The sequence below is a fragment of the Nylanderia fulva genome, unplaced genomic scaffold (assembly GCF_048542155.1).
Source record: "Nylanderia fulva isolate GAGA-0341 unplaced genomic scaffold, ASM4854215v1 Scaffold5, whole genome shotgun sequence".
Classification (NCBI taxonomy): domain Eukaryota; kingdom Metazoa; phylum Arthropoda; class Insecta; order Hymenoptera; family Formicidae; genus Nylanderia; species Nylanderia fulva.
Genome location: NW_028190587.1, coordinates 4,848,607 through 4,862,801, shown reverse-complemented (window position 1 = coordinate 4,862,801; position 14,195 = coordinate 4,848,607). Strand labels below are relative to the sequence as shown.

Here is a 14,195-nt window from a genome sequence, read left to right as displayed (position 1 = left end):
AACATATGCGCCTAAGATTATATTAGAAGACTACTGCTATTAGTAATAACTCTTATATACACATTAATGATAAACTCTTATATGTAAGATAACACATTTGTGCAGTTATATATTCCAATAATTAATTCAATAAAAAAATGCTCTTATGTGATAATGTTGAAATAATCTATTTTCTTCTATGTGATAAATTAGAAGGCCAACTTGACGAGCTATAAGGTATTAATTACAATTTTTTATTATTACACGTCATATTATAATGTTACAACTGATATCAGTTGTAACATTATAATATGACGTATAATAATAAAAAATTGTATTAATTAATACCTTATAGCTCGTCAAGTTGGCCTTCTAATTTATCACATATTTTAATTGCATACGAGCCGAATTTTATTTTGCATTATATAATTTCTATTTTCTTCTCTTTTAAATATATCGTCGATTTTCGCTAAATCTCGCCGATTCCTCGAGCAATTCGAGATGCGAGAAATTGAAGAGCGAACTAAGGGCGGAAAAATGTTTTTCCATTTCTCTTAGTCAGACGTGTTGGATGACGGCACACGCTCCGTAATCGACAAGTACTTGCTACTGTTTGACTTGGTGACAGTTCGCTTAAGTCCACAGGTATCGACGGTAATTTCCATCGAAATTTCAATCTCGTTTATCCGCAAAGTAACTTCGGCGAACGACCGGTTCGCCGGAGTCGCTGCTAACTCTCCCTTCCTATCCTATCCGGTCGTGTACGCCGCCCTTCTGGCCCTTCTCATCCCCTTCAAGTTCGTCGCACGGTCGGCCAAAGCGGTGGCGTCACGACGTATCGAATTTTAATCAATCACCGATAGGGACAGCCAATTCCCGAGCCAATTAACATATTCATTGCCACGGCATCCGGCACTCTTTTTTTCACCGATTTCAGCGAAATTCAAATTGCAATATGGCGAGCACCATTACGAGATACTCGTCGGCACACACACGTGCTGGTGATTACGTAGCCGTCATTAACGCAGGCGTTCGCGTGCGATAATATTGCTGAGATGTACGGTATTAAAAAAATAAAGGTAACGAGAAACGAAGCTGAGAGAGCCGCCCCTCATTATGTAGCCACTGGCTAAACCAAGTTGACGCAGCGAATTTTGATATCGCTACGTTATTACGTTGAGATTTTTACAGAGAAAAATGTCAGCGAAACAAGCCGAGCGGAGGTTTTGCAAACAATATCTTGCTTAATAAATTTTGAGGCGAAAGTTACACAACTCGCGTGGTTGTGCGGCTAGATAATCAGTTTTACTAAGCTTTCATCGGAGGATAATGATTACAGAAAAAAAAGCAAAAAATAGAGAGAGAGAGAGAGAGAGAACAATCGCGTAATTTATCATTTGATCTTTTACGCGCGCGCGCGCGTGTAACGTTTGAAAATCCAAACTTCAGTAACTTTATCTAGAAACGAAAAATTCACGTTGTCAGTAACGATGGTCCGCCTCTAGTCAGACAAGTCAAGAGGAAAAGCCAGTTCAATATCAAGCGAACCAGGACAGCTACCGTTCCATTTTTCCATTGGATTTACGGCACGTTTGAAAAATCAACTACATTCCACGAACTGAAAGAAAATACTATTTGCTTGCTTCAGTCCGACGAGGAATTAGAAGGAACAACAAATTTCTATACATATATCAAGCTTACGCGCGCTTATATACAATGCATACAAATGTATATACATGCATAGAATATCTCCCCTTATTTCTCTTTTCATGGAAATTCAATAATCGATGGAAGCCGTAGATGGAAGGTCGCCATAAAATTGCTCTTAATCCGCGCGAAGGTACGGCATAAATATGTGCAGATAAAATATCTCTACACTCATGGGCGTTATTCTCTCTACTATGTAGACATGTGCACGGTTGGTTCTACCGGTATCGATGGATTATGGATTATCGGTACGGTACACGGACACCCTATTAGCGGATTACCGCACGAACCGATGATGATTTTCCACGATTATATTCCGCGTTTTCTCTCTCCTCTTTTTTTATACGTCGCTGGCTCCTTTTTCTTCGTCTCCCTCTCTGTCTCTCTCGTTTTACTAGCCTCGTTAAAAATCCGGTCTCGATAGAAGTGCGCTTCAATCCGAGTGAGAGCACTCGGACTAGTGTGCACGAGAAAACGGGAGGGTTAAATTTTCTTCTCCTTACTCCTCCGGAGTTTGTTTACCCCGGTTTTATATACATATCGAAGCACTTGTTTATACAAGAGAGAGAGAGAGGATAGTCCACAATCATCTTTCCATCCTTTGTTTTCTCATAAACATATTTCATACGTGATATCCAGGTTTCTTAAACGTTGTAATGATTTATGCCATTTTTACATTATATTATAATTTTATTAATAATCATCTGTCTTCCGCTAAATTTTTATTTTGACAATAAAATCAAAATAATATTTTTATTAAAGAAAGAGAGTTTCCTTATTAATCGAGACAAAGAAAAATTCCTTTTCTTTTACGGATTAAGGACGTTACAATTAAATACTTCTTTATTAGCAGAGTATTATAAAATTGAACACGGATAAATTAAAAAACAGCGTGTGTCATCACAAATCGCGCTAATTCTAAGACTAAATACAAGTCATCAGCAGTGAAGCGCAAAAGTTTAGTTTGTCAAATAAAAATATATATTATTTACCTCATTAAGTAACTTAATTACGTAGGATGTTAAAGACAAAATTATTAAACTTTCCGGCAATCCGTGAGCCCCGGATAGCTGCGCAGAAAACGGTAGCGATCTTCGACGAAGCGAGGCATAAGACTTTAGTGCGCAAGGGGCATTAAGGGCATTAAAATGAAACAATCTTCATTAAGAGAATGCGGTAAGCTTGATTTCGGCCGCAAACAGATTAGAACCGGGGGTCCTTTCCACGAGGGCGCCCCAGGGAAGTAATTGCCTACACGCCGGGCGAGCGGAAATGGGACACGCCGCGTAAGCTCGTTCCGCTTTTTCGCCTTCGTAAGACGATCCACCTGCTCGAGTTAGACCTCCTACCTTCGACCTCTTGACCTGGGCGAACTAATAAAAGCTCTATCGAGTTAGTGTATCGGTCATTTTAATGTTAACTTTACATCAATTATCCGTAACATTAAGTCACGTTTTATTCAGATAAATGGATGATAAAAATTTTATTGCCGCGTAATATTGTATTTTTCGGGTTATTTTAGATAGCAATCTCCTCCCTTCATCGTTCCTTCCATTTTGCAAGAGCTGTTTATTTTAAATCGCTAAGGAAAAACAATTGCGATTCAGAATGGTTATATAACGCATGTTAAAAGAAAACCGCAAGAGTGGCTGCAACAATTTCTCGTTTACGTAGAAAATTATGGTTTTAAGAGATTGTTGGTCGCAAAGTTGGTCCATTTACAATTGTTTTAAAGTACACGGCAGCGAATGCGATCGCGTATATATACATATATATATATATATATATATATATTGCGTTTAAAACGACGCAATCTTAAGCGACTTGAAGCGAGAACTGGCTATAAAAGCGCAAGTGTATAACATAAACTTTCGCGCGTTGTCTTATACCGAAATACGTTCGATCGACCCACTGGCCTTCTCAGATTCTCTCCTGAGAATTATTTTTTTTTTGCGCTCACACAGTGAAAAGAAAGATCTCGGAATAAGGTATGAGCTTTTTTTTATTGCCGAGACAAAACGAGGTCGTTCTGTGATATAAGCGATATCGTTGACATTAATCGCATAAATTTCAGAAAATATCTAAATGTCTGTCGATATTCGCGTCGCCAATATCACATTAATTTTAACGCGGGGATTTATTAAAATTAAAAAGTTACGCGCGGAATTTCAAATATATATATATACATATACGTAATTATGAAATTTTCTAAAATTGCGTAAAATGTTCTACAACATTCGCTAATATTTTTTCCAGGTATTGCTTCATAATCGCATTTATATATTACGTATGAATACTTTTAAGGTTTGAAAAAATAATTGTCGCAACATCGTAAAATTTTATCTTCGATTTTATTTAATAGTTACCGATGTGAAAAAGGATCATAACATAGTTATTAAAAATGTATTTTGATATGGACAGCGATATTTGCTCGCGAAAAACACGAAAATTATTTTTGACGATAAATTGTAAATAACGAACAGTATAATTTTTGACCCGATCAATATCACGCATACAAGCTAAGACGCGTTTTAATCTATTAAATCCAGAATTATTAAACAAAATTAAGTATTTTATATATGTAGAATTTCAGAGATACATATTATCTACATATCACATCAGTTATCTTATGCAAAACAGACATGTTATTAAAAGAGATTTTACTAAGATGTCGTAAGGTTTATAATCAGGATTGTTCTCAGTTCCGCGATGAATTATGGATTCAGGAGGATTCTACTTACCATCTAGCATAGACATCAATTGTATGCGTCGGTGAGACGATATCGTAGGACCCCGTTGGCGGTCCTTATATATAGGTGTATTAATTATTCCTATCGCGTAGACCCCGAGTCTGGCTTGTATTCCAGCACGTTGCAGTTGCAGTTGTAATGCATCCGCAGTTGGTCGTTTCGAGACGGCCGATATAGCTCCGCTCCGCCGCTTGCAGCCCCTTTCAAGGGGCACGTTCCATTTACGCGCAGTTTACAACTTCATGAGCCATTTACAGCTGCAGCAGTGGACCTTCTGCATCTTCTACAGCTAAGCGACTTAACTGACATTAGTTGGCCGCGCAATGTGACATTGTATTTGTACAAATTGTCGTGCGAGCTGTCATCTTGTCCTCCGATTAATTTTATTTTTTATTTGACTTTAATCGCGCTTTTTGATACTCTTCTTAGTGAAAAAAAGAAAATATGCCACACTCGCGTCAATAAGAGATGGGACATCTGTCGACCATGAACAAAATATATACAGCATCGAAACATTCTGGTCGCTCCCTGTAATCATGAAATTCCAAAACGGTGCTCTACTAACCACACCAGTTCTGAATTTCGACCATCACCTCTGCAGCTGTTGGGACATCAGATACTGCGCTTTATATGATTAACGCGAAATAACAGATTTCTGGTTAGAAATTCTAATCGCGGTACCGCCAGTAACACAAATCAAAGCAAAGGGCAATGGTCGCTGATGTCCAACTCGGGCCATGGTCCGTTTCTGTGTGTATAGAGCATATTAGCGTTTGTGTCATATCTACTCTCCGCTTGTGCACGGTGTTTAGACCGCACTTGGTTTCCGGTACGAGAGAGCGAGAGAGAGAGAGAGAGAGAGCGAGAGAGAAAGAGAGAGAGATAGTAGCCTAATATCGCGCGAATATTCATATTTCAACGCGGATTCGCTGCTCTCCGGGATGACGACGGTCAGCGTGTTTGGACGATCCAACATATCATGTATCACTCTCTACATGATTCTATAATCTGCACGACGGTATAGATTACTTCGTTCTAACGCGAATAACAATTAGGCATACTAAAATATTGATTGCAAAGTATCAGTAAAATGAAATTTCATTAAGCATATTATAATTTTTTACAAGAATTATTTGCTAATCGATCATCTTTGATAACAAATGCAAAAATATTTAGTATTCCTTTAAAATAGATATAAAAGAAGATTCTTCTCTCAAAAAGATTCTTAAAAGATAGAAAGAACTTTACATATTTTATAATACTTATTTATAGAGTGCAATTAATTATTACGAAATGATGAGAAAAAGTAAATAAAAAATGCAAAGTGTTAAAATATTATTGAATGTGAAAATATCATTAAGAATAATAAAGTTGATAAATAGCCTTAAAAGATTACAGCGTGTGAAAGAGCACATGAAATTGAATATAAATGATCGTTGCTAGAGTTATCAAGCTCAATCTGTTCCATGTATTTTGCAGGATACGATGGTGAATATGAAAACAGATATATCAACCTGTCCTGTCCAGATCAGCTCTTAGTTCTTTTTAAAGAGGAAAGCTTTGTGCCATAATCGCATATCAATCTCTTTTTCTAGCGTTGAGAAAGAGAAGAAAAGATTACACATGAATTTTTAAAGCAAACATTAATGATAAGTATTATCTCTATGTGAATGTACTTTTTTAACTCATAGTATATTATTTAACAATATCAGTCGTTGCATATTATCAATGTTAAGATAAACACCTATAATTATATTATTATAGAATAAAACTCTTTACGACGCAAGATAAAAAGGGATATGAGAATCACTAATTCTAATTCAAATGTCCAGAGCAAAATAGAACAGAATACATTAGCTATCGAATTGCATGTATATCGCCGTAGGCGTAAGCAATATACATGTATAGGCAACATTATTACCTTTAGCATGTCTATCAGCATACACGGTGTATATACACGTCTATTGAATTTAAGGTCTTATTTCTCAAACAATCTAATTAATTCTGCAATCTGATCTTCCTCAAATGCAAATGAATGTAAAATTGACATTTTATTATTAACCCTTTATTTATTGTTGACCCCTTATTTGCTATTAATCCCTTATTCATCAAACTACAATGGCGTTTCTAGGACGTGATTTGTGACGAATATATATCGAGAAGAAAGAGAGAGAGAGAGAGAGGGAGAGAGAGAGTGAGAAATGGGAGGAAAGAGAACTGGACTGTTTCAATCGAGATTTAATGCTTGCATTTACATTTAGAGCAGGTTCAGGGCAGACCATTGTTTACTAATCGGATCGGGAAAGTGGCGCGCTACCGGCCTGTGAGATTCGTTCTTAGTGCTGTAAACATGTTCGAATGACCGTTGGACAGTTTCTGTCCCCGATGGGGCTTAACGCAATCGTAACACACATTCTTTATACATTGTGATGAAACAGTCGTATTGGGAACATTCTTTAAAATTCGGGAATCGAAAACATTCTGATATTTTTTATAAACCGAAATTTTTTTAACATGAAATCTATTCAGATGACACTTTAAAATTAAAGTAATGCATAAATACATAAATTCGGAAACAAAATCAATGCATTTGAAAATATTATATGGTGCTCTTTGTAACTAAACTGCCACAAACATGTTTCTTTTTTCAATACTATTTCTTTTTGAAAATTGTACGGTATCAAAAAATTTGTTATACTGAATAATAAAAAAAGACGCAATCCAAAAAAACAGGTTTTATATGGACACTATGAAATACGCGCTTGTTTTCCTGCTTTTTGACCAGAACAGAAATATCTGGATGTGACTAAAGTTAACTATTTTCACTGTATATTTCTGTTGCGTGTGATGTGATAACATAAAAGCCTCTTGTTTTATCAGAAATATATATAACAATGATACGAGTTGTTGAATTCAAATTGCAATTTTTCTCAGTGACACATTGTCATATTTCTTTATTGTAATCATTTTTCTGACGATAATATTTGTCAACATTTACACTGAATTAATTCTGGTTTCCTTTTGTGTTACAGCTTTTGGTAGGCAATCACAATCCGTATTCGGAAAAAGAACAGATCTTTGATCCAGCTATAATAGCAACAAAGATCCGCTTCATCCCTTACACCTCTCATATGCGCATAGTGTGTATGCGCGTAGAGCTCTATGGTTGTTCATGGACAGGTGAGTGAGATATATGAATTATATATTTTTCCTTAGTATCATTTCCGATCATGTATTTATTTATATTTGCAAAACATCTTGTTGCAAGTAGCAAAAAAATAAGTCGGATCGACATTTTAATTGCTGTGTTAATATATGTATTATATGTAATATATACGTATAAGTATCTACATATTTATATTCAAAGAAATATTTTAGAAAATTAAAAAAAATTTTTAGACATATTTTCAAAAATGACGGCATAATGTGTATAAAGAGATATTCAGGATTCAATATCTCGCGCGTCGTTATAAGCAAGGATAGAATCTGTCGAAATTAAAGTAACGTTGTTATGGTCCGCGTGCCAATCACATGCTTGTCATACCATTGTCAACACCTGCGTAGCGCTTTTCATTTCGGAATCATTCGCGCCGACCTCGCTGGAATTCTGTGCTGCCAGATCGCGGTCAATACTTGGTCTGTAAACAGTCCTTTTCGGCGCGATATGCTCTATGTTATTGAATCGCGGTCAATAAGCAATGTTTCGTTTGTTGTATGACATATACAATTATGATACGTATAGTAGACACATATTATACGAATTAGTAATAGTGATCGCAAAATTAATAAATATACCATCCTTGAACGTCTGTATAACGCGATATTCGTCCGCGCAAACTATAATCAGTAGTACAACTCGATATTCGTCGGACATTGTATACCATTCGCCTCGGACAGTCGCTGTACAATTTCATTAAGTAAAATATATTTTTTGCGGACATCTTGTGGACATCTTGGAAGTTTAAAATCATAAATAAGAGATGTTTGAAATAGATAAAGATTTAATTAAAATTTTTTATCAAATTAGAGACGCATTATGCTGTTTTTTTTTCATCAAAATTTATCGCGACTAATAAATTTTACACTATGCACGAAAAAAGCTAATTATATACATCTTTTAACGACTGTATAACGCGATATTCGTCCGCGCAAACTATAATCAGTAGTACAACTCGATATTCGTCGGACATCGTATATCGCTCGCCTCGGACAGTCGTTGTACAATTTTATGAAGTGAAATATATTTTTTGCGGACATCTTGTGGACATCTTCAAAGTTTGAAAACATAAAATGTTTGAAATAGATAAGGATTTGATTGAAACTTTTTATCAAATTAGAGAGGCGTTATGCTGTTTTTTGCATGAAAATTTATCGTGACTAATAAATTTTACTCTATGCACGAAAGAAGCTAATTAACATCTTTGATCGACTGTATAACGCGATATCTGTCCGCACGAGCTATAATCAGTAGTACAACTCGATATTCGTCGGACATTATGTACCGCTCGCCTCGGACAGTGCGTTGTACAATTTTAATAAGTGAATATATGTTTTTTGCGAAACATTTTGTGGACATCTTCAAAGTTTGAGATCATAATATAGAGATGTTTGAAATAAATAAGGATTAATTGAAATTTTTTTATCAAATTAGAGAGACATTATGCTGTTTTTTTTTCATCAAAATTTATCGTGACTAATAAATTTTACTCTATGCACGAAAGCAGCTAATTATGTACATCTTTGATCGACTGTATAACGCGATATCTGTCCGCACGAGCTATAATCAGTAGTACAACTCGATATTCGTCGGACATCGTCTACCGCTCGCCTCGGACAGTCGTTGTACAATTTTATTAAGTAAAATATGTTTTTTGCAAACATTTTGTGGACATCTTTAAGGTTTGATATCATAAATTAGAAATGTTTGAAATAAATAAGGATTAAATTAAAATTTTTTATCAAATTAGAGAGGCATTATGCTGTTTTTTTTTCATCAAAATTTATCGTGACTAATAAATTTTACTCTATGCACAAAAGCAGCTAATTATGTACATCTTTGATCGACTGTATAACGCGATATCTGTCCGCACAAGCTATAATCAGTAGTACAACTCGATATTCGTCGGACATCGTCTACCGCTCGCCTCGGACAGTGGTTGTACAATTTTATTAGGTGAAATATGTTTTTTGCGGACATTTTGTGGACATCTTTAAAGTTTGAAATCATAAATTAGAAATGTTTGAAATAGATAAAGATTTAATTAAAATTTTTTATCAAATTAGAGACGCATTATGCTGTTTTTTTTTCATCAAAATTTATCGCGACTAATAAATTTTACACTATCCACGAAAAAAGCTAATTATATACATCTTTTAACGACTGTATAACGCGATATTCGTCCGCGCAAACTATAATCAGTAGTACAACTCGATATTCGTCGGACATCGTATATCGCTCGCCTCGGACAGTCGTTGTACAATTTTATGAAGTGAAATATATTTTTTGCGGACATCTTGTGGACATCTTCAAAGTTTGAAAACATAAAATGTTTGAAATAGATAAGGATTTGATTGAAACTTTTTATCAAATTAGAGAGGCGTTATGCTGTTTTTTTGCATGAAAATTTATCGTGACTAATAAATTTTACTCTATGCACGAAAGAAGCTAATTAACATCTTTGATCGACTGTATAACGCGATATCTGTCCGCACGAGCTATAATCAGTAGTACAACTCGATATTCGTCGGACATTATGTACCGCTCGCCTCGGACAGTGGTTGTACAATTTTAATAAGTGAATATATTTTTTGCGGATATCTTGTAGACATCTCCAAAATTTGAGATCATATATAAGAGATGTTTGAAATAAATAAGGATTTAATTGAATTTTTTTATCAAATTAGAGAGACATTATGCTGTTTTTTTTTCATCAAAATTTATCGTGACTAATAAATTTTACTCTATGCACAAAAGCAGCTAATTATGTACATCTTTGATCGACTGTATAACGCGATATCTGTCCGCACAAGCTATAATCAGTAGTACAACTCGATATTCGTCGGACATCGTCTACCGCTCGCCTCGGACAGTGGTTGTACAATTTTATTAGGTGAAATATGTTTTTTGCGGACATTTTGTGGACATCTTTAAAGTTTGAAATCATAAATTAGAAATGTTTAAAATAGATAAGAATTTGATTGAAACTTTTTATCATATTAGAGAGGCATTTTGCTGTTTTTTGTATCAAAATTTATCGTAACTAATACTTTTTACTCTATGCACAAAAGCAGCTAATTATGTACATCTTTGATCGACTGTATAACGCGATATCTGTCCGCACGAGCTATAATTAGTAGTACAACTCGATATTCGTCGGACATCGTCTACCGCTCGCCTCGGACAGTGGTTGTATAATTTTATTAAATGAAATATATTTTTTGCGGACATCTTGTATACATCTCCAAAATTTGAAATCATAAATAAGAGATGTTTGAAATAAATAAGGATTTAATTGAATTTTTTATCAAATTAGAGAGGCATTATGCTGTTTTTTTTTCATCAAAATTTATCGTGACTAATAAATTTTACTCTATGCACAAAAGCAGCTAATTATGTACATCTTTGATCGACTGTATAACGCGATATCTGTCCGCACGAGCTATAATCAGTAGTACAACTCGATATTCGTCGGACATCGTATACCGCTCGCCTCGGACAGTGATTGTACAATTTTATTAAGTGAAATATATTTTTTGCGGACATCTTGTATATATCTCCAAAATTTGAAATCATAAATAAGAGATGTTTGAAATAAATAAGGATTTAATTGAATTTTTTATCAAATTAGAGAGGCATTATGCTGTTTTTTTTTCATCAAAATTTATCGTGACTAATAAATTTTACTCTATGCACGAAAGCAGCTAATTATGTACATCTTTGATCGACTGTATAACGCGATATCTGTCCGCACGAGCTATAATCAGTAGTACAACTCAATATTCGTCGGACATCGTATACCGCTCGCCTCGGACAGTGGTTGTACAATTTTATTAGGTGAAATATGTTTTTTGCGGACATTTTGTGGACATCTTTAAAGTTTGAAATCATAAATTAGAAATGTTTAAAATAGATAAGAATTTGATTGAAACTTTTTATCATATTAGAGAGGCATTTTGCTGTTTTTTGTATCAAAATTTATCGTAACTAATACTTTTTACTCTATGCACAAAAGCAGCTAATTATGTACATCTTTGATCGACTGTATAACGCGATATCTGTCCGCACGAGCTATAATTAGTAGTACAACTCGATATTCGTCGGACATCGTCTACCGCTGGCCTCGGACAGTGGTTGTATAATTTTATTAAATGAAATATATTTTTTGCGGACATCTTATGGGTATCTTCGAAGTTTGAAATCATAAATTAGAAATGTTTGAAATAAATAAGGATTAAATTAAAATTTTTTATCAAATTAGAAAGGCATTATGCTGTTTTTTTTTCATCAAAATTTATCGTGACTAATAAATTTTACTCTATGCACAAAAGCAGCTAATTATGTACATCTTTGATCGACTGTATAACGCGATATCTGTCCGCACGAGCTATAATCAGTAGTACAACTCGATATTCGTCGGACATCGTATACCGCTCGCCTCGGACAGTGATTGTACAATTTTATTAAGTGAAATATATTTTTTGCGGACATCTTTTGGGTATCTTCGAAGTTTGAAATCATAAATTAGAAATGTTTGAAATAAATAAGGATTAAATTAAAATTTTTTATCAAATTAGAAAGGCATTATGCTGTTTTTTTTTCATCAAAATTTATCGTGACTAATAAATTTTACTCTATGCACAAAAGCAGCTAATTATGTACATCTTTGATCGACTGTATAACGCGATATCTGTCCGCACGAGCTATAATTAGTAGTACAACTCGATATTCGTCGGACATCGTCTACCGCTCGCCTCGGACAGTGGTTGTATAATTTTATTAAATGAAATATATTTTTTGCGGACATCTTGTATACATCTCCAAAATTTGAAATCATAAATAAGAGATGTTTGAAATAAATAAGGATTTAATTGAATTTTTTATCAAATTAGAGAGGCATTATGCTGTTTTTTTTTCATCAAAATTTATCGTGACTAATAAATTTTACTCTATGCACGAAAGCAGCTAATTATGTAGATTTTTGATCGACTGTATAACGCGATATCTGTCCGCACGAGCTATAATCAGTAGTACAACTCGATATTCGTCGGACATCGTATACCGCTCGCCTCGGACAGTGGTTGTACAATTTTATTAGGTGAAATATGTTTTTTGCGGACATTTTGTGGACATCTTTAAAGTTTGAAATCATAAATTAGAAATGTTTAAAATAGATAAGAATTTGATTGAAACTTTTTATCATATTAGAGAGGCATTTTGCTGTTTTTTGTATCAAAATTTATCGTAACTAATAATTTTTACTCTATGCACAAAAGCAGCTAATTATGTACATCTTTGATCGACTGTATAACGCGATATCTGTCCACACGAGCCATAAACAGTAGTACAACTCGATATTCGTCAGACATTATATACCGCTCGCCTCGGACAGTCGTTGTACAATTTTATTAGGTAAAATATGTTTTTTGCAAACATTTTGTGGACATCTTTAAAGTTTGAAGTCATAAATTAGAAATATTTAAAATAGATAAGGATTTGATTGAAACTTTTTATCAAATTAGAGAGGCATTATGCTGTTTTTTGTATTAAAATTTATCGTGACTAATAAATTTTACTCTATGCACAAAAGAAGCTAATTATATGTACATCTTTGATCGACTGTATAACGCGATATCTGTCCGCACGAGCTATAATCAGTAGTACAACTCAATATTCGTCGGACATCGTATACCGCTTGCCTCGGACAGTGGTTGTACAATTTTATTAAGTGAAATATATTTTTTGCGGACATCTTGTATACATCTCCAAAATTTGAAATCATAAATAAGAGATGTTTGAAATAAATAAGGATTTAATTGAATTTTTTTATCAAATTAGAGAGGCGTTATGCTGTTTTTTTTTTGCATCAAAATTTATTGCGACTAATAAATTTTACACTATGCACAAAAAAAGCTAATTAGGTACATCTTTGAACGACTGTATAATGCGATATCCGTCCGCACGAACTATAATCAGTAGTACAACTCGATATTCGTCGGACATCGTATATCGCTCGTCTCGGACAGTCGTTGTAAAATTTTATTAAGTAAAATATATTTTTTGCGAACATCTTGTAGACATTTTTGAAGTTTGAAATCATAAATTAGAAATGTTTGAAATAGATAAAGATTTGATTGAAACTTTTTATCAAATTAGAGAGGCATTATGCTGTTTTTTTTCATCAAAATTTATCGTGACTAATAAATTTTACTTTATGCACGAAAGAAGATAATTATGTACATCTTTGATCGACTGTATAACGCGATATCTGTCCGCACGAGGTATAATTAGTAGTACAACTCGATATTCGTCGAACATCGTATATCGCTCGCCTCGGACAGTCGTTGTAAAATTTTATTAAGTAAAATATATTTTTTGCGAACATCTTGTAGACATTTTCGAAGTTTGAATTCATAAATAAGAGATGTTTGAAGTAGATAAAGATATAATTGAAATTTTTTATCATATTAAAAAGATATGCTGTTGCATTAAGAATTATCGTGACTAATAAATTTTACACTATGCACGAAGGAAGCTAATTA

The 14,195-nt window shown here is 34.1% G+C and overlaps 1 protein-coding gene across 1 annotated transcript in view; it reads left to right on the top strand.

Annotated features, from left to right (window-relative positions):
• The window catches only part of Ddr (discoidin domain-containing receptor 2), a 187,027-nt gene that overhangs the window by 128,703 nt on the left and 44,129 nt on the right, over positions 1-14,195 (top strand). Inside the window, exon 5 of the mRNA XM_029316730.2 lies at positions 7,469-7,616. Coding sequence (XP_029172563.1) covers positions 7,469-7,616 — 148 coding nt within the window. The remainder of the gene's footprint in view (positions 1-7,468; positions 7,617-14,195) is intronic.